Source organism: Sminthopsis crassicaudata, chromosome 2 (assembly GCF_048593235.1).
Source record: "Sminthopsis crassicaudata isolate SCR6 chromosome 2, ASM4859323v1, whole genome shotgun sequence".
Classification (NCBI taxonomy): Eukaryota; Metazoa; Chordata; class Mammalia; order Dasyuromorphia; family Dasyuridae; genus Sminthopsis; species Sminthopsis crassicaudata.
The window spans coordinates 60,164,682-60,186,189 of NC_133618.1; the positions used below are offsets into that span (position 1 = coordinate 60,164,682).

The window sequence follows — 21,508 nt, forward strand, 5'->3', positions numbered from 1 at the left end:
TAGTGTTCTTTCCACCATAGCCATGATATGGAAAACATGAGGAGTATTTGAAACTGTTTTTTCACATTTATATTTATCATAAATCTTTCTGTATGGTTCAAGTCCCATTTTAAGTAACTCACCTCCTATGACTCCATTTAAATGGCTTATAAATGCATCATTTAAAAGATTTTTTTTTAAGCAGGTAATATATATATTTATTTAAGTAATCTGGAAAAACAAAGCACCCCACTCATGTAATGACTTCTTTATCCTTTGTTGGATCTTCATCAAGGTCATGAGCATCAATTGTGGATGTCCACAAAACTCTATCCTGAACCCTTTTCTTTTATCCCTCTATATATGATTTAACTTGGGAATCTCAGCAGCTCCCATGGATTCAATTATTCTGTCTATGCAGATGATTCTTATTTTTTGTTTGTTTAGGTCTAACCTCTCTCCTGACTTAGTTTTTCCTTTCCAACTGCCTATATGATAATAAACCCAAAGTCCTATAGCAATCTTAAACTAAAAGTTTTTTTTTACCATATTAAACCCTAACTACCTTAGACATATTTGTTTCCTTTGATGAGAATTATAATCAGTCAACATAATGATGGCAAGTCAGAAACTTTACTTATTAATACAAATCCACAAAAAGTGTTTTCTAGACTTCTTTGCTTATCCTAATACAATGTAGAAAGAGCAATGAATGAGGAACCAGAAGAAAAATCTAATCCTGGTTTTGGAGCAAACCAATTATGTGAGTTTGATACAGTGACAACTTCTGTTAATTTACTTCTTCCATCTATAAAACAAAATAGCTAAACCGTAATCCCTTTCTCTCTCCTTTTTTTTTTTTTTTTTTTTTTTGGCTGAGGCAGTTGGGTTAAGTGACTTGCCCAAGATCACACAGCTAGCAAGTGTTAAGTGTCTGAGGCCTGATTTGAACTCCTGACTTCAGGGCTGGTGCTCTATCCATTGCACTATCTAGCTGCCCTGCCACAATCTTTTTTACTCTAAAATTCTCTGGCTAATGTTTTTGTTTTAATGAATTATATTTTATTAATTACAACAGCATCTATATACACTTGGAAAAAAATATTTTTTTGGTACCTGACCTGTGATTTCATTAGTCTAGGAAGCTTCCCTCACAGAATTTCTTTTACCAATCCTTTTAAATAACCTATTTAGAGTAATATGAATTACCTTCTTCAATACTGAATATGGCTTACATCTGTTTCCAATGTTCTGATTTTTTCCTATTTCGTGTTTTAACATTCTAATTGTGTTTGAGATGATTCCATAAAAGAGTAAACAATATAGTAGGGAAAGGAAGGTAGAAGTGTTGGCTGATCTGTACCAAAGCATATTTTAAATGCAATCTGTTTCAGAAGTATAGTAGAACTACATTGAACACATAATTTAACAGCATTTCTAACTGTCCTTTTAATTTTGTACAAGAAGCATAGCATAATCCTACTGGGAAACTCACCCTGTCATATCTGGAAGCATAATTAAATAATTTCAACATTTCTAGAATAATGTACAAGTTCCACAATTACTTATTTACTCTAGGGATAGCAAAAACAAACAGAAAAACTTTGGGCCATTTTCTGACATCTGAACTAACTACAATATGTCCTACTTAGAGATCCCAATTCTCTATTTAAATATAGATACTATTATGAGGTTAAAAAAAAACCCTACATAAATTATATATGCAAAAACTATAAAGATCAGGACACTGATACACACAATAATTCTTACTGTTTATTATTCTATATCTATTCGGTAAAAAAAAAAATGCTTTGGTAAACTATTTAAATTATACCAAGTCATATTTATTTAATATCTGACCTCAAAGTCAAACTGTCTTTTTTCCTTAAGGAATGGGAAAGACAAACTACATATTAACATTTCAAGGACTTATGGTCAGTGTGAGCATATCCTAAGACTGCCACACCCCCAGGCCTTGGTAGATAGACAAAGAAGGATGAAGACCAAGACTGGAAGGGACTTGAGGAGTAGTCATCTAGTAATCTAACCGTGGCATTTTAGAGCTGAAGTGATTTGCTTGGGGGAGGTGGGACAGATTGGGGTGGGGGCAGAACAAACTTGGAAGATGGCTAGAACAAGCTGGTAAATTTCCTTTCTATAGTTAGTTGGGTTGGGCTAGAAACAGACATATGGTCCCATCACCATACATTACATATGAAAACTGTATCTTAGATATTTTCATATGACAAATGTGCTCTTTCACCTATTGATTGTTTATATCTTATATTAGTCAAACTGGCTTTCTCTAGATTTGTAGTTTCTGAAAAAATGTTAATTTAATTTTAAATGTTTAATTTTAATGTTAAAAAAATATAAAATAAATAGAAGAAACTCAAACTATTGTATTCCCATTTCAGGGAAAAAAAGGAACTAGCTAAGATGAGAGACAAAGAGCAGATCTTCTTTAGGCTACTCTTTTGTATCAGTCTAAGAGCAATATTGTCTAACTTTGGACATATCTCTTCTTATCTCTGCAATTTATATGTAATAAAATGAGGTAACTGAAAGTACTATAGTCACGTACAATTTCAATAGTCTGTGTAAAGGATTAAAAAATATATATAGTCTTTTAGCTTCTCCTAAGACAAATAGAACAAAAAATTTCCAGAAAAGATATTTTATAACAAAGATGAACAACAACATCATCCTTAGAAGAGAAATTTTTTTTTTGGATTTTTCACAGGTAATCAAAAATATATTATAAAAACCAGATTCATCTCTTTTTTGGATAACACTTTTTGTTCCTATAATTGAAAACAGCTTGATGGCTTAAATCCAGGAAAATTCTGCTTCTGGGTTGATAATCGATATTCCCAAGTGTTACAGAAAACTACAAAAATTTGGCCTCATTAGTTAACGCCTTTCTTAAAAGTAGTAAACAAAATAGAAAAATGGAAATCATTGGAAAGGCAGGTTTGTTAAAAACTGTCCAATATTTAAATTTTCTATAAATTTAAATTAGGACCAAAAATTTGAGGAAATGTTGATGTCTACACTTCATGACATTAGAAATCACTTAAATAACTTTCGACCAAGTCTTTAAACCAAGGTCAGTTTCTAAACCATCACATATATTTATGATAAAGGATAACCAAAAAAGGCTCCAAAAACTCCTATAAATTGTCTAAATTCTTCTTTCCTGTAATATGAAATAAGAAAAAACGGCAATCATTTTGCTTTAATTTCTCCAACAGACAACACTAACACATAAACAAGAAAGCAAATGTATTGTATCATTCAGTTTTTCTAAACTAGTCAAATATTTTCTCACTGAAATCCAAAAACCAAGTTTAGTTTGGTCTGCCAACCACAAAAAGCTCATAGGCTACATTTAACTAAAATTTCATAAAAATAAAAAAAGACCATTACTATATAATAACTTACATTTATAGAAGCAGAGAAATTATTTTCCTACTTCGGTTTAATGCTTAAATACTCTCAAAGGAACACTGAAAAGTTTTTGCTTCTTGAAAGTAAAATGACAGCTTTCTCACAGATCAAAAATTTATAAAGAAAAACTAATCTAGGTCGCTGAATTAAAAAAAAAAAAAAAAAAGTACAGGACCAAACTAAATATAAGAAAAGCTGAGCAATTCTGCATATAAAATCAGCCCAATGACTATTTGGGTAATAATTTTAATTTGGTTTCTAGAACTTTAATATGCCTAATCTATACTATGCTAAACTCCAAATTACATACTCTTTGGTATACAATTTGGAATTCATTAATCAACCACCACAGTAAAATGAGTGAAACATTTTAACAAAGATCAACTAAACTTAAGGTGTGCATCTTAAAAATTCATTTGAGATAATTTCAATTTTGGTAGGGGTTTGCTGTTCAAAATATTTCCAATTATATTTTCATATCCTATGCTCACACTCAATTATTACCACTAAAATAACAATAAAGTCCCAACTGAGTTACTTGTCTTTTCCTGAAAATTTTTATTAAGCTTAAGCAGGACGGAGGTAGGGGTAAAAAAGAGAAGGGGAAGAGAAAAAATCCAAGAAGTTTAAAACTTTACAAAGTTATGTTTTATACAATGTTTTCCCTCAGCGTTCTCTATATTAACCCACAGGAAACAAAACAAGTATTAAGTTGCTCCCTTCACTTGATAGTTAAAATTTTTCTGGGTTTTTACATTTTTCTAAAGTGATATAAAAATAGCTTAAGCTTCTTACTCTCTTTTATACATATTCACATCTGTCATAATAAAGCTATTTTTGTTCAAATCAAAGTGAATCAAAGTTTAAATAATTGGCATTCAAAACTTGTACATGAGCAAACATTTCTTCAAAGCCTACAGAACTCAGTTTCTCAAGTCAAATTTTGAAGCAATAAAATTTCATTAAAGCAGTTAATCGATATAGAAAAACTTTTTTCCAACATTTTTAAAGGATAAAGTTTTGAATGTCATATATGAGAAGGCATAGTATGAGAAGGCATAGTACAGAATTCTTTGCGAACTATAAGTTTTTATAACAAATGGTTACATTAGAAAACACTGCAAAGTTACAACATTTTCATTGCAACAAAATGACATGCAATGTGCCTCCCCATTCCATGATGTAATACATTTGTGTTCTACTTATAAAAAGGTACAATCTATAGTCACGCAACTAGTTATTTTAAAATGCAAAGAAATTTCTCTTACCTTGCCTGCTTCTCTTTCCAAGTCGACATATTCCCGGCTAGGTGTTTGTCGCTGCTCTCCCTGCCAGCTGGCCGGAAAAAACTGGAGAGACAGATTGGTTCCTGTGGCCACAAAAGCCTTTTAGAAAAATCAATACAAACAGGATCAGGAGCAAGACATTACATAAATTATGCAAGCAGTCATTTATTTTTACATCAGTTTATGTCTTAAGCCAGGCAGCAAAAAGAATACTTAAAGTCAAAAACACACACTCATCATTTTTCTTAAGTATTAAGTTACAAACATCTGATTCCATTTTGACGACATTTGCCATTGGCTGCTTAGATATAAAATAAGACATGGAATCAATACTTTCTTTCAGGTCATTTTTTGCTGACGTTAGAATCTCATGTTGCAAAATTTGAGCTAGAGGCTATCAACCCTACACTTAAAAACGGTTATTTTTAAAATACAAAATTATGACACACACACACACACACACACACACACACACACACACACACACACACAAAATCATCCAACATCTAAAGAATTAGATTTTTATAGAATGCCATGATTTAAAAAGAAAACACTTCCCAGAACTTTTTGTTTGGCTTTAAAGCATTTGTAAATAAGACATTTTTCTATTTTTTCTGGCTTCCATGAGCTTGTGCTAACAGTAGGATAACATATTTAGAACCAGAAGAGAGTTTGGAGATGAAATGGTTGAACTCTCTCATTTTATAAATGAGGAACTGAGGCCCAGAGAGATGAACTGATTTGCTCAGGTGACACAGGCAGCCTAGCAAACCCACATCTTCAACTGAGTGGCTCTCTGACTGGAAATCCATTTACTCTTTCCATTTACTAATTATTTCAAGATAATCCTCTGGTGCTAAAAATGCATGAGATTGAGATGCAAATAAAATTTTCACTTTTTAAATATTTGAAAGCAATAGCCAAATTCTAAAATTGACAAAATCTGTCAATCTCCCAAAGCATTTTTTAATGATGAGAGTAAAAAAATGGGGGAGAAAGCAACATGAAACTTAACTATAAGAATATTCACCCAACACATGATATAGTTGGAAGACTGCTTATAAATGAATGGCCAACATGATCATATGTTCTGAGACTATTAACATTATGAATTTTAGCTTTATATGAGTGAGTTTTCTAAACTGCAAAGTGGAAACACTATCCTTACTTCTTTGGGTTAATCTGGAAACTAATAAAAAACCCCAAATCTGAAGAACACATTTTTGACAAACATTACCATTATCCAAATGAAAATATTACATGGTGAATATATCAATAAGTGGGATTAAGTTGGTATCTGTCTGTATCTCTCTAAGTAAGGAACTAAGAAAAGATCTTAAAAATTTTGGTTTCAGGTCAGTATTAGTCTTGCATTGGATATTAAAAACTCCTAGGAGGGAGGTATTCATATTTGGAAGGGACCTTAAAGCACTGAGCCCAAGAACCTTAATTCACAGAGGAAACAGGCCCAGCAAGATCAGGTAATTTGTCCAAGGCCATATGGAAAGGTGGAAGGTCAGGATTCCAGTTCCTACCCTCCAAACTCCAATATTTTTGTTTGGGAGTTGCCCCTCATTTTAGTAGTTGTAAGGTTTTTAAAATATTTTATCAAGTCAACAAATATTTATTAAGCATTTAATATGTGTCAGGTACTGTCCGAAGAATTGGGAAAGACAGTTCTTATCCCAAGGAGCTTATACTCAAATGGTGAAAATAGCACAAAATAGCCCAAGAACCGTGGGTTGGTAATATAAGTATTACCCCCATATTACAGACAAGGCAGTATAGTTTAATGGATGGAGAGCTGGCCCTGAAACCAAGAACATCTAGGTTCAAGTCTTGTTGCCGACACATAATGGCTGTATGACCTTGGCCAAGTCCTACAACCTCTTATTACTGCAGGCCAGTGGTGTTAAACTAATATAGAAAAAGAGGCCAATATACTGACTTAGAAAACCACATTAATATTAACTATGAATTATTGGATTTTGTTAATTGTTTCCCAATTACATGTTAATCTGGTTCTGGTTACACTTAGTGGTGTCTCCAAGACCACATACTGCAGAGGAAGCCTACTGGCATGAGGAAAGGGAGTCCTCTATATTAAAAAAATCCTCAGCACTAAAGTTGAGATTTATATTCAGGTCTCCACTCCAACTCCAGTAGTTTTCTAAGTTGTCACATTGGTTAAGGCCAAAATGTATCATATTTCTAATGAGCTGGAACAAGTTTTCTTTTTAAAAATTTTTCTAATAATTAAAATATGTATAATTTGGTTAAAAAAGAAAAGTCAAATGGTATGATATAATGAAAAGGTCAAAGGACCTGGGCCTGGCTACTTAACATTTGTGTAATTTTGGGCGAGTCATGTCCCTTCTTTGGGTCTCAATGTCCTCGTGTGAAATAAGTTTGGTTTAGATTAGTCCCTATTAGATTGAGATTCTGATCTAAATGTCCAGGAAAACAAGAGGAATGCCAGGTTTACAAAGCCCTTACAAATCACCTGCCTGAGGTGTTGGGGGGGGGGGGGGCAGAGAGAAAATTCCCACAGGTAGGAAGTAGGAAAGGCAATGTGCTTTTCATTAGTACTGACCCCAAAGCAAGACACTCTTCTCGAACCTTCAGTTTCCTTATTTGTGGAATGGAAAGAATCTCCAAGATCCTTTGAGCTAGAAATCCTATAAAATCCCTAGATGACTAAGTCCTTTAAAGAGTACACCAGATTTCTTAACTCTCACATTGTTTAGACAATAACTAAAAATTATTTTTATGCATAAAATTATCAAGGCTATCACACATTTTAAAGAAATCTGGCTGGTTTATTGAAGATCAAGGCTCATTTTAAAAATGGTTATGCCTTTTGCTTTGATATTTGCATAATGAAACAATTCTCTTTCATGATGGCATTATAATTCACTTAAAGAATTTCCAATAGATTTTATGGCTGCCATATAGCAACACAATTTTAAGACTTAAAAAAAAAAATCCACTACACATTACAAATTCCCTCAAAAGATATCTTTGCCAGATCTCAATACTATGAAGGCCTGTTACCTAAGATTATAAACTAAATGCTGTTTTCTAACAGAATCCCTTGGTGGCATGTTACTGCAAAGTCATATTTTCTTCTCATCTTAGAAAGATCCTTTATCTGAACAGGTAATACGTATTTTAAATACATGTCTCAATATTGTCATGACTTTTCATGACTACACCATTCTTTAATCTTTCCCCAGTATTTTAGAATAAAATGCCGAAAAACTGAATGGAAAGATGTCAATTGAAACAAAATGGACACTAACTATTAAGCCAGATAAAAGAAGAAAATACTTTCAGCATTCTAAAAAATGCAAATAGGAAGATTTTCATTGTAAAGAGTTTTAAAAACCTTATATAAATGCCAGTTTTTAATTATTATTTTATTCAAAGCAAAGGCAGTATTAAGCATCCATGAATGTTAGTTTTCCAACTCTCTTTGTAATAGAAGTGGAACTTTTGGCAAATGAAATTTGATGAATGTCTTCCTCTGCTAAGGCAATGGATCCTAGCTGACAGCCTCTGCCAGGTAAAGATCAATATAGTCCATAGATTACCACCTTACCTCTTGTTTAATTGCTAATTTCAAGAATAAATTTTCTGCCTATTATCTCTTCTCCTAACCCTTCTACATTCAAAGTAGATGATTAAAATAGACCAGTTTAGATTTTAAAATTTACAATGTATTTAAATGTCCAAAAAGAAAAATAAATAAAATAGTTAAAGACTCCCCCCAGTATTAATCCAACTTTGCTATAAATTTTAAATGTCCAAATAAAATCACATCTTATGAGCACTTTTGCAATTCAACTTTTAAAATAAGTCTCAGTTCTGACTCTAAAATGTTGCTTGCTTTGGGCTACACAACCCAATGAGAGAGATAAATCAACTTTAATTCAAAGAGAAGGTTCTAGACTGAGGTAACAAATCTAGCCCACCCCATCATCACTGAAAAGAACCTAATATAAATGGAAAACATTATGCCTCATAGATTCCAACTTTCTCTTCTGAGGGGACCGAAGAAGTAGAAGAGTCTCAAAATGTTGCCAGGCCTTATATCTTTTAATAAATTCATCAGCAAGTATTAAAAAATTCTGTCATTTATTCCTACCATCCTGCTTAGAGCTGCCATTCACTAAGATAACAAATAAGGTATAGAATTTAGAGTAGTTTGGGGCAATTTACTACATTAACTAATAAGTCTGCTCCTAAAGATCACTCTTCTTATATTGGGGGATCCTACCCTCCCCCCAAAATAGTCAAAAGGTTAGAGAGCAAATGCTGGATTTTTTTTCACTGTTGTTTTATTAAGGCTTAAAAAAATATACACTGTTGTCACTTCTCAATGTTCTTTTCTCTCCAAAGAATCCTCCCTTGTAATAAACTTTTCATAAATCAAAAATCATAAAAGCCAATATGTACCACAGAACCGAGGATACCATTATTAAAATTAATATATGAAGCCTTTAAAATCAGCTCATACATGTTTTGGATGAGTAGCTCAACTTTCAGTTCAAAATGAACTTTAACAACCTTCTTGATACGTTTTTAAAATGTAAATTACCACAAAACCCTTAACAATAACAAAAATGTTGAGAATTATTTTTTTTAATTAAAAAAAAAAAAAAAGTAAACTAGCCCCCAAGGGAAAAAAAAACCCCAGCATCATTCAACAAAATCAAGTATTTAACAATTTTCTCCTTATAAGCATCAAATTAATAAATTACAATCTACTTTCCACTTTCTCTGATCTTCAGCAATTTTTAAATGCATATATGCAAACAAAGAAATCATCCCAGATCTCTAAAGAGAAATTCATAAAAAATAGAGCATCATATAACACAGCTTAATAAGATTAGGATCTACTTTAGGTTAACTTATACCCTTAAAACATAAGCACGAGCAGTAAAAGCTTCATGTAACAGGACTGGTCTTATATAGTAAATGTTCATCTTAACTCCTACAGCTGGGTTACAAACATTGTTCCATATAGTCACTAGATGCCATTCTTGTCAACATATTAAGTATATATAGATTAGAAAATTTTAGAGCTGGAAGCAAATACGAAATGTTCTGGTTCACCTTATCCCCCACACAGTTGGGGAAACTGAGTCCCTGGGAAGCAGCTTGATTAAAATCACTCCAAAATTAGAACACAAGTTTCTTGATTGATTCTGGGGCTTTCCCACTATACCACAGTTCAGTCTAGGCTTTTATTTTTGAAAGTGTTTTCCATCGACTAGCTTCTTTTATTCACACAACAATCCCACGAGATAGGGAGGGTTGGACACTCCACATTTTATGGATGGGAGGTGATAAATAGATTTCCTTTACGTAGTATTCTGAAAGACTATGTTCCAGTGAGGTAAAATAAGGCTCTTTTCATGAGACTAAGTCAGTGACAAAACTAAATTGATAGTTCTATCCATTAATTTAACTTCTCCACCTTACCAATACTGAAAAATTTCTCCTTTTCTACCCCACCTTAAATGGCAAAATTTCATAAATTTTTCATTAAATTAGTTAATTATATTTGTAATTTCTTCAGCATTCTCTTCTTATATAACCTAACTTGTACAAGGTTATCTTTCTACATGATGAAGTGGACGCAATTAAATCCTTCCCCCCATTAAATAAACCTTCAGCTATATCAGTATGTTTTTATTACTTTCTAAGTTTACAAACAGCTTGGTACCACAGAAAGAGAATGTGCCTAAGAGTCAGATCTCTCCTATTGCTCCTTGTGAGACCTTGGATAAATCATCATACCTCTCTGTACCTCAATTTCTGAATTTGTAAAATGACATGATCTCCTAAGTTTCCATAAATTCTTTAGGAGTTTATGATTCTATGACTCAGCACTAAATAACCCATTAGGGCCTAGGTCTTGGGCTTCCCCCTCCCCTCTATCTACTTAGCCCTATATTGCTCACTAGCACCCTCAACAGGACAACCGGAGTAGAAACAAATGAGAGGCCTAAGGCTTGATATTATTAATTAGTACATCCAACTCCCCCTCTTTCACTTAACTCTATTTTCATGAAGCCCTTAAAAAAAGGAAGACCTGAAATTTTGGGGGCTTTTGTGGAGTGGGCAATGGAAGAGATCAAGGCGTCCAATGGGGAATTTAAAAAGACTTGCAGATTTAAATAATCCACTCTTGCCAATTATTAACACCAAAGTAGAGGTGGTAGCAAAGTACAGTAGAAAAATCACTGGTCTTGAAGGAAACCTGAGTTGAAACCCATGTGAAGTCACTTCCTATTTCTAAGGCTCAGTTTTCTCATCTGTAAAGTGGAGAGAAATATCCTAATATCTATCTCACAATGTGCCTGTGATCCACATGCTTTAAGTTCTATACATTGGAAATCATTAAATAATCTGTCCCCAATCTCAGTAGTCTTTGTCTTCCTGAGGGCACAGACGTTCTTCTTTAAGGGGTAGGAAAGATTTCTTCATTAAATAAGATTCGAGATTAGCTTTCCGGTTCTAAGTGAGAACTTCTCTTCTCGATTCACTATTACCTTTCCCATAGGAGCTCCCAAACCACAAAAGGTTCTAGACTGGGAAACAAATCTAGCTTCTAAGAATGGAACTGTTACCTAGCTTAGCAGCTAAGGGGCTGACTCTTTGAATACATAATGGGATAGTCTTCTAGAAGCTTTCCAAGTGTTTTCCAACACACGAATTATATAAAAGGGTCTCTCGTTCTCTGAAATCCGCAGAGCCTCACCAGAATATTCCCTGCTCTACCAAACGAAAAGATCAATTCTTTGTTTAGCTTGGCTCCTGTTCTTCCTAACACCCTTTACTCACTTTAAAAAGGGATTCACTGCAAACTTGTTTATTAGGCAGCGCCTAGGAAACACGGCCGCAAACACGGAGGCAACAGGGAAACCGTCTCCTTGTTAAAACACAACTAGTCAGTATCTGGTTTCATATTTTCAAAATCTGACTAGGAAGTACGACGGGTTTCACAGCTTCGCACAGTTCCGGGTTGCCGAAGCGTTGGACTACGTTTTCCACTAACAGTCTGGAGGGAAGTGAAGTTCAACAGGTATATGTGTATGTATGTATATTAAAGGGGGAAAAAAAAGAAGTAATAAAGGAGGAGGAGGAGGGACCTCCCGGGCTGGAAATTTAAAAGCGAACGTTGTGCACGCACTTCGTGGGGGTCTGCAGAAGGAAGGCGGGAAGCGGGCGGGGGTGAAGGTCGGGGAGGAAGGGGGGGGAGGAAGAAAAGGGGTCCCAGACACTTACGATTTCCGAGCGCCCGTCTCTGCAGGCATTCTGGAACCTCGCCTGCCTCTCCTCGTGCGGCCGGTCCCTGAAGCCGGTGTATTTAATCTGCGGACGACAGAGCGGCCAGAAATCACGGGTCAAATCCGAGGAGCAAGCCCGGGTGCAGATAAGAGGGCGCGGTGAGCCAGGGCCGGGGCGCCGCTGGGGGAGCTCAGGGCAGACCCCCAGCGGCGCCCCGGCTGGGGGGACGCGGAGGGAGCCCGGCTCCGCCGCCGCCCAGGAAGTTGGAGAGACGCGAGTTTGACAAGAGCCCCAAACTTTCCCCCCTCCGGGCCTGTCCCCCCGTGCCCCGCGGGAGCCGCCGGCCCGCTCACCTCGCACTCGCGGCTCAACTTCCTGAAGAACTCCTCGTTCTCGAACTTGCTCTTCTGGTCCGGGACGACTCGCGGCATCTTCTCGCCCCGGGGCGGGCCCGTCGGGGGCGGCAGCGGAGCGGCGGAGGGGACGAGCCTGGCGCCCGCGCGCCGACGGGCTGCCTGCCGGAGGTCCGAGCCCCGAGTCGGGCTCCCGCTGTGCCTCCGGCCGCTGCGGGCACTCCGAGGTCGGCCCCTGTCCCTGCCCCGGGGCTTCTCTTTGTTTCTCGCGCGCCCCGCCGGCTCCCGCGCGTGGAGATGGGGATGGGGATGGCTCCGTGGGGCGCCTCAGCAGCCGCCGCCGTGGCCGTTGCCCGCTCCTCGCACAGACTGAGCTAGCGCACCGCCCCCTCGGCCGCCGCCGCGGTGACTTCCTCCCTCCCTCCCCCCCACCCAGCCCCTCCGCGCCCGCGAGCTGGCCCCGCCCTCGTCCCATGGCCCCGCCCCCGTCCGCTCCCTTCGTCGGCCTCCTCCACAGGCCCCGCCCCTTCTGGCTTTCTCTCAGATCCCGCCCACTCCCCGCTCCTCCCTTTTATCCCCTTCAGGCTCCGCCCATCTTTCGTTTCTTCCCTTTCAGGCCCTGCCCACCGCCCCCTTCCTTCCCTCCAGGTCTCGCTCGAGCCCCGCCCACTTCCCCGGAGTAGGGGCACTCCTCTCTCTTTTTCCCCTCCCGGCGCGTGCTCGCGCTCTCCGACCTCCCTCCTCAGTCCGTCCATCTAGCCCATCTCTTCGAGCCGTGATGCGCTGGCTTCCTCAGCCCGGCCCTCGGTCTCGCCCCGCCCTACCCCACCCTGCCCACCTGCTCCCAAACTCTTGGCAAACAAGTCACACCATTCATAAGGCAGCAGCCGCCACGCATGCGCCCCTCCGGCCGGTCCCGGACACCGCCGCGTGTGCCTGGTCCCGGGGCTGCCCTTACCAGCCCAGCTAAACGCAGCTCCCCGCGACCCGAGGAGACCCAGAGCCGGCGCCACTGGACAGCTGCAAGAGGGGGCGGAGGCCTGTATCCGAGTGGGGGTCGGAGCGGATGCCCCTTGGACCCTAGCTCATTGAGAAGCGGAGAGTGACCGGGACTTGGGGGGGGTCCTGCCAGAAGGCCTGGCTTGTCCCTGGAGGGGTCTTCGTCAGTAGCCCGAGCTTCACTGAAGGCATGATTCCGTTTACAACCCGCTGGACTAGTCACTGCACAGCGTCTACTCGGACTCCTCCATCCCATTTGGAGGTCAGTCGTCCTTAATGCCCCTCAGCTGGAGGCACAGTGCGGAGAGTCAGGAGGACCCGAGTTTAAATCTGGCCTCAGACACTTCCTCGCTGGGTGACCCCGGGCAAGTCACTTAGCCGCGTTTGCCTCAGTTTCCTCATCTGTAAAGTGAGCTCGAGAAGGAAACAGCAGCCACTCCCGTAAGGAAGATACTCCCAGGAACGGCAGCCATCACTCCTCCGCTCTGCTGTGGGCCCTGGGAAAATGCACTCCCCTCACTGGGTTGTAGTTTCCCCATCTGGCAAATGAAAGGTTCCGCTCCATGTCCCTTCACCGCCTTAAGTTATGGGCCCAAGTCTTCCATGGCACATTCAATTCAGCCCTTTCACTGTTCAGCCCCGGCAGGGGTGACGTGGACAGATGACTCTGGATCCATGACTCGGATGCAGTGTGCATTGTACAACCCATGCAAGCTATCAAGTCTTCCCGGCCGGCTCAGTACTTCTAACATTTCTAGAAAATCAGGGAAGCTTCTGGCCCTCCAAATACAGAAGTAACATTTTCTAAAAGGCTTCAGTGATGCTGACCATTCAACAAATATTTACTAAACTCCTGATGTATGCTAGGTGCTGGCGGAAATAAAATTTACATAAAATAGTGATGCAATGTGTAGAAAGCCAGGAGTTTGTCAGTCCTCACACATATAATGGCTGTGTGGCCCTCTAAGGTCTCCCCGCCCCCCCCCCAAATAATCAGAGGTCACACAGCTAGTACATGTCAAGTGTCCGAGGCTTCATTTCAACTAGGCCTTTCTGACCAAGTGTTTTAGATCTACTATACCATCTAGTTGCCCCTGAATTGCGTTTTGAAGGATAGACAAGAAATCAGCGGAAAGAGTTTATTCTAAGAATCTGGAACTACATGGGTAAGGTGTGGGAGGCCTGAGATTGTATTCTGTAGTCAGAGATTAGTTTGGCTGAGGTACAAAGGGTGGCAGGATAACTTGTGAGATAAGACTGGAAAGGAGGAGTGGCTAGAGAATTGCAATTCCTGCCTATGATATTCTCAGTGCTCATCCCCTCAGTGCTCCAGGCAACTCAATCATAGAGAGTTAGCTGGACCTCTGCCCAACAGATCAGCTTTCTCTCAGGTCTGATCCCCAAACCCAAAGAGCAGTTTTCCTTGGTTAGTTTGCACCTGGTTGATCGAGCCTACCTTCCACACCCAAATGTACCGATGCCAGGCGTTAAACTCTGGAGAGAAAACTGCAAGAGATAAGGAGAACAAGCAGATGTAGGGAGGTAAGTAAGGAGGACACACATCACTATGTGTGACAAAGAACGAACATCTTTAGAATCACAGAATCATGGAATATTGGAATATTAAATGTCAGGAACATAACCTTAGCAGATAGAATTTTAGAGCTGGAGGGAACCTTAAACAGAACCCCACAACATAACTATGATGTTAGAGCATCCCAGTCTATTCAGTTGACAGTGGAGGAAGAGAACAAATGACTTATTCAATGTCACAAAACAATATTTAAAGTTGGAATGTTGGTGACATCATTACTGTATTGAGTTTACTTTGGGGATCAGAGAGGGCAAATCGCATTCTATTCAATTCACAAGGATTTCCTTCAGGTTAATTATAAGTCCTGCTTTGTATTAGATGCTTAGGGGCCATATAAGATATACAAGATGAAGCCTCAATGCTGTTCAGCACCCGCCCTCCAGGGAACTCACAGTTTCATTGGGAAGACAGAAGGTAGATATTGAATAATTACTCATATTTTACAGTTGTACAGTGGTTGTTTTCCTTCATTTTCCATGAGGACTGATGACCTCACAGGATGATGTCAACTTTCTAATGGATTGGATTTAAGAACGGCACAGATACTCTCTCGTCAGCCTTCCTCTCCTAGAGTCATTGAAATTGAGTGGCAAGATGAAAGTCTGAATGGTAATGGCCAGGGATGAAGAGCATCTTTGATGTCTCTCCAAGCTCTAAGATACTCCACAGTACCTGCTTCAGCCACCTTCATGGCCGTTTTCATCTGACTGTTCCGCTGGAGTAAGCCTTCACGCATTTTATGTAGGACCCTTCCCTACCTCAGTTTATTTATTTAATGTTTTGGGTCCACATGACAGATGGTTTTACCTGGGTGAGGCGGCTGTTTGTACTAAAACTTCTTGAAGCCACAGGTGAGGGTTGGGTGCCAGGAGGACCCCAAGGGTGAATGAGAAGCCTTGAAAAAACCTCAGAAAGCCCTCCCCTGACACATGCTACTCCTTGAACATCTCATCCATCCCACGTTATAAAATACTTTCCTACAACAATTCTGTGAGGAAGGGAAAGCAAGTTTTATTCCCATTTTACACATGCATTAAACTGAGGCAGAGAGGGAAAGTTATTCATTCAACCTCACAAAAGCAATAAGTGCACATAGTGCACATTCATTAACATTAGCCCATTCCTGTGAGCTGGGATTCAAACTGAGGTCTCTTGACATCAGATCCCACATTCAGCTAAACTGCCTGAGAAATAGTACAATGATAATGAAGTGATGTTTCTCCGACTTCAGTTTTTCCTTGAAGACCCCAAGGTAGACAGTAAGAGAACTGGGGTGGAGGGTGGAGAGGCAGAAGAATGAGAGAGGAAGTAGGAATTGGAGTAAGAAACTAAAGAGGAAGTGAGAATACGTGTGTAGTGGGGGGGAAAGTGTATTTGGGGAAACAGAACCTGAGTTATGGGGAGGGAACATGGTCGTGGGAGAAGGGAGAAGCAGCAAAAGGATGTGGGTGTCAAATATGGAAGGAGAGGAGAGGAGGAAGGAGGTAGAGGCAAAACTACTGCCCAAGTAGCCTTTCAAGATTCCTCACTTTCCCTTGCCACCTCACCCCCCAACAGGACCTCAGACCAGGAACATTTCCTAAGTGTTTTTAGGATCCTCTAAGGCCTATCTTTTTTTTTTTTTTTTTTAAACTAGGAAATTGGGATTAAGTGATTTGCCCAAGCCCACCCAGTTGGTATAATATACCTGTGGCTGGATTGGAACTCAGATCCTCCTGACTCCAGGGCTAGTGCTCTATCTTCTTTATCTAGCTACCCTAAGGCCAAGCTTCTTAAACTGTTTCTTCTCATGATGCTTTTTCATCTAAGAAATTTTTTTTATGAGACTCTGAGTATGTAAGTATATAAAGTACATACACAAATCAAACATTTATTGACAATAAATCATAATTTTATAATCCCCACATTCAGTTACATGACCCTATATGCAGTCACAACCCACAGTTTAAGAAGATTTACTCTAAAGTTCTGTTAAATTGGAGGGAGGGGCTATGCAAAGGTCAATGTTAAAAAATCATCCATGCATAAGTTTTGAAAATAAAAAGTTTTAAAAAGAAAAAAAATACTTTACTTCTATGAACGCTCTAAATTTATAGGAAATATCCACTTATAGAATCATAAACCTTTTAGTTGGAAGAAACCTTTAAGATTATCTTCTCTACAGATGAGGAAATTAGGCCCAATAAGGGGAAGTGACTTTATTACTACAATAATAGTTGACATTTATATAGTACCTTAAAGTTTACAGAGTGCTTTACAAATATCTTATTTTATCCACATAACCACGCTGGGAGATAGGTGCTATCATATTTCAATTTTACAGAGGAGGAAATTGAGGAAGACAGAGGTTATTAAGTGCTTTGTCCAGCTGGCAAGTGTCTGAGAATTATTAACTCAGGTCTTCCTAAATCCAGGCCCAGTTCTATTTGCTGTATCACCTAGCTACCTCATTGAATAGGCAGAAAATAGACATGGAATTAGAATCCAGATCACAGACCTCTTTTTTTTTTCATGTAACATCCCCTCCTATCTCTACCTTTATCCCAGTTTCTAATGAAGATGATCTATTTATGCATGCAAACTGCATCCCATACCCTCTCATCTTCTCCAGTACATTGTCTTCCTATCTTCAGGGTCCTTTCCTGCTTCCTACAGATATGCTCATTGTCTTAAAAAACAACAACAACAACAACAAAAAACAACACCCACTTGATTCTACCTTTCCCCTTTATCTTTCCTCTCATTCTCAGCTAAAGGCCTTGAAAAAACGGTATCTATCATGTCCTCACTTCCTTTTCTCTCACTGTCTTCTAAATCCTTAGCAACAAGGAGTTAGTCATACACACAGTTCACAATTGTGGGGAAAATTAAATTGAAGTTCAGTGCTCTGTCTCTGTCTCTGTCTCTGTCTGTTTGTCTCTCTCCAATTAAAGTTAAGTGACTTGTCTAGGGTCACATAACTAGTAAGTCTGAGGTTGAATTTGAACTCAAGTCCTCAGGAATGATGTTCTACCTCACCATCTGGCTATCTATGAGGATGTGCTTTCTTTATCAGCATCTTTAAGAATGTGTTTATCAAAAAGCTGTTCCACCAAGTCAGGGAATCCCCATTTTTACCAAGGCTGGTAATTCTTGGGTGGATTTTATCTATTCATTCAGGAAATGGATAAACTCACATAAAGGAAATCACATAAATGAGGGCAACTTTTGTCAGTTGCTAGCTTTGTGCAATTCCAATGACTGATTGACATGTTTTCCCAAGAGTAGTACATTTTCTATTGCAATCAGATCAGCAAAAGAGTTTGTGGAGGAGTTGTTGGCATCTGAAATGAGTCGAATTAAGGTAAGGATGAGATGAAAATGTATGTCAGCAAGGCAGATGGTTTATGTTAAACTTTGGAGATAGAGACAGACAATTTAGAGTTAGAGTTTGATTAAGAGTTTGGTGGAGGGAGAGAGAGAAGACAGATAGAAGGAGAGAGATAGAAACAGACAGAGAGAGATGGAGAGGGAGACAAAGGAAAGTCATGTTTGGAAAATTAGTAGTTGCTCATTTTGGCTATAATGTAGAAGACATCAAGGGGAGTGATGTGGAAGAAGGCTTATAGTAGGTTGGAACCCAGTTGTTGAGGACCATGAAGGCAAAGAAAAGCTAGAGACATAAATGGAAGAAAGTAGGAAATACCTCTCTCTGCAAGGAATCCACAGCCTCTAAAAGCAGATAGGACAGTTAGAAAAGTACTATAAAACCAGTCCAGTGCATGTTAAGTACTATAAAAGATATAAATAAAATATTCTAAAATGTTCAGAGGAGTCTTTCCATATGGCCAATGGGGCAATCAATTCTTTAGGGAGGAGGTGTTTTCTACCTCTCCATATTCTTTCAGCATATGATACTGGACCTCTCCTGTTGTAACACTACTAATAGCCCACATTTCTATAGTGCTCTCCAGTTTACAAAATATCTTCTTAGAACAGCCATGAGGTTAGGTGGGCACAGGGGACAAGCTTTATGTTTGCTGTGGGGAGTCAATTCCTCCAAAGTCCTTATTGTGAGTTAGCAGCTTGATAGGTACCAGTTTTAAATAGAGTGATAAAAATCTTGTGAGAGGAACGAGACCTGAGAGAAAGGCTGAATAGGAAGATCAGGTGAAGAAAAAATGATCAGAAGGTAAAGAGTAAATCACCCTGCTTCTTGGCCATTTCCAGACTGTAATTCCAGATTTGGCTGTTTAAGCTCTAACCCTCATTCCTGCCTTTTCTTCCTGAGAAACTTAGACTCTGCTCCCTAGAATCCCTCAGTCTCTTCAATCTGTAAGATAAACTAGGGAAAGAAATTGCAAGCCTCCAGTATCTTTTCCAATAAAACCTCAAATGGGATCGTGAAGAGTTGGACAAAACTGAACAATAAATAAGAGAAATGTAGATGGAACTAGAAAGAGCTGGGTTCAAGTTCTGACTTTGGCACATATTAGCTATGTGAACCTGAGCAAATGATGTAATTCTTAATGTCTAGGCATTAAGACTATAAATTGCAGAAAAGCTGTTGACCTGCATAAGTAAAGGGTATTTCCTCAGCTAAGAATTCTTTCTATCAGTGGTTCTCAAAGTATGATCAGGGACGCAATGTGAAATCCCTGACAGCCTTTTAGAGGATCAAAATTATTTTCATGATAAAGATGAGGTGTTTTGTTTTTCTAATAGAGAAAATACTGATGGAGGTAACTTGTATAAACTAAATAATTTAAAAATGTATAAAATCATCCTGAGAACAAAACCTTTGAGAACCTGTCCTTTATATGAACGGGGCAGAATGGGCTTTACAAGTTAAAGACTACATTTGACTCTCAGGCCATGGTTGGCCAACCTCTGATCTATACTAATACATTCATAGATCCATCCAACAATCCACCACAAGTGCCATGTTGGACGCTTCCTACAGAGAGGAATCCTATGACTTCATTGTACCTTCCTAGCTCTGGAAGATTGACATGAATCGAGCCACTGAGAGGCTTATTGACCTGAAGCAGTGTTGATTCTTAAGGAAGAGGAGAAGGAAATTTGTAACATACAGGGAGCTAGGCCATTTTCAGATGAATATAGAGCAGAAAGTTTGGTATTCCCATCAGAGAGGGTGCTATCAGACAATATCAGTTAGATTGTGCTGGACCAATTCTCCTTGATTTATCTTTGGTTGATTTGGTGGCAGCATAAACTATAAGATGGAGTTCTATCAGAAATAAAAAGTCAAGAAATGGGGTTGCAAATCTCAGATTTCATTTGCTAGTTTATTGAGTAAGTGGCCCAAGTTCGAACTGTGCAATGTCATACTGTAGAGCTAATGTCAGACACAAGAGAGCAGCTGGTGCTATCCATGAAGTCACTACATGATGATTTGGGTTATTTCGTCTAAAGAGAACATTGGTATTGGTACAAAATAGATTCTGCTGGCCCAATATGAAGGCAGAGCTAAATAGGAAGTTTGAATCCCACAGTTGATACTTTCAAAAGAACAGACTATTAATGTATACTGCTTATCTGGGGAATATAAGATCCAACAAGCTTTTGAAATTTGCGTGTATAGCCTTTATTTTCTGGAAAGAGAGAGGAAGAATATATCTGATATTCTAGTGGTGACAGACCATTTTATTTAGTTTGTGCAGGTATAACAAACTATAAACCAAGAACTCACTTATAGATACTATGATATTTCTCTACGTATGGTTTCTGTGCCAGAATTCATTATAACCAAGATTGAGATTCTGAGATCAAGCTACTCAAGGAGGTGTTAGCTTTGGTAGGAATCCAGAATTATATCTCATTATTTTCAAGAAAACTTTTTTTTATAATTAAAGAATTTTTATTTTTTAGCAACATTTTATCTTTAATAAAATTTCTTAATTTTTAATTGTATTCTACTGAAGATCCTGGATTCCTTTAGAACTCAGTGAATGACATACATATTATGCCATGAAAAACAGCACCACCATGTTTGATTCTCTACTTATTGGTGTTGGGGTGAGAGGCAAATTTATTTGCTGATTTTTGCATTGGGGTCTTGAAAATTGTGGAAATTTATAACCAGTGCTGCCCAGCTATATCCTTAACTCAGAAAAGCTTGGAAAAGAATGAATAGGGACATGACTCTGGAGTTTGCTGGCAAGAACTTCAGCCAGGAGATAGAGTACTGATAAGAAATTTCAGCATCTGAGGAAAACAGAAGATAATAGAACAGTGGAAAGCTACCCCATACCAAGTAGCTGAAAGACTGGGCAGTCTGCCTGTATAAAAAAATAGCCCTGGAGAACAGCCAGGACCCTTCAAGGACAATATATCACAACCACCCGTTGTCCATAGGAGAGTTAGTCAGACTCCCTGGTGATCAGGAGGATAAGAATGATGGAGGATGGGCCAAGTGGACTCTAGAGGATCTTCCTACTGTTTGCAAGTGAATTCTTGGAGCTAGATGGTAACTCCTATGGTGAAGATTCAGATTATAATTCAAATGAGGAAACCGCTAGTTGGTATCCTCATAGAGTTCAAGTAAG

General features: G+C 38.9%; 1 protein-coding gene and 1 long non-coding RNA gene across 15 annotated transcripts in view; one reads left to right on the forward strand and one right to left on the reverse strand.

Annotated features, from left to right (window-relative positions):
* Nucleotides 1-12,500, reverse strand: part of CBFB (core-binding factor subunit beta) — an 83,788-nt gene extending 71,288 nt beyond the window's left edge. For all 14 annotated transcript variants that reach the window (XM_074286518.1, XM_074286524.1, XM_074286525.1 and 11 more), the window contains exons 1-3: nt 12,368-12,500; nt 12,012-12,098; nt 4,698-4,814 (exon numbers count right to left, since the gene is read on the reverse strand). In XM_074286518.1, the coding sequence (XP_074142619.1) occupies nt 4,698-4,814; nt 12,012-12,098; nt 12,368-12,445 (282 nt within the window). In that variant the 5' untranslated portion in view covers nt 12,446-12,500. The remainder of the gene's footprint in view (nt 1-4,697; nt 4,815-12,011; nt 12,099-12,367) is intronic.
* Nucleotides 11,618-14,265, forward strand: LOC141554533 (uncharacterized). The gene is made up of 2 exons (XR_012485886.1): nt 11,618-11,808; nt 12,037-14,265. It is a non-coding gene; the product is annotated as an uncharacterized LOC141554533 (long non-coding RNA).
* The last annotated feature ends 7,243 nt before the right edge of the window (nt 14,266-21,508 follow it).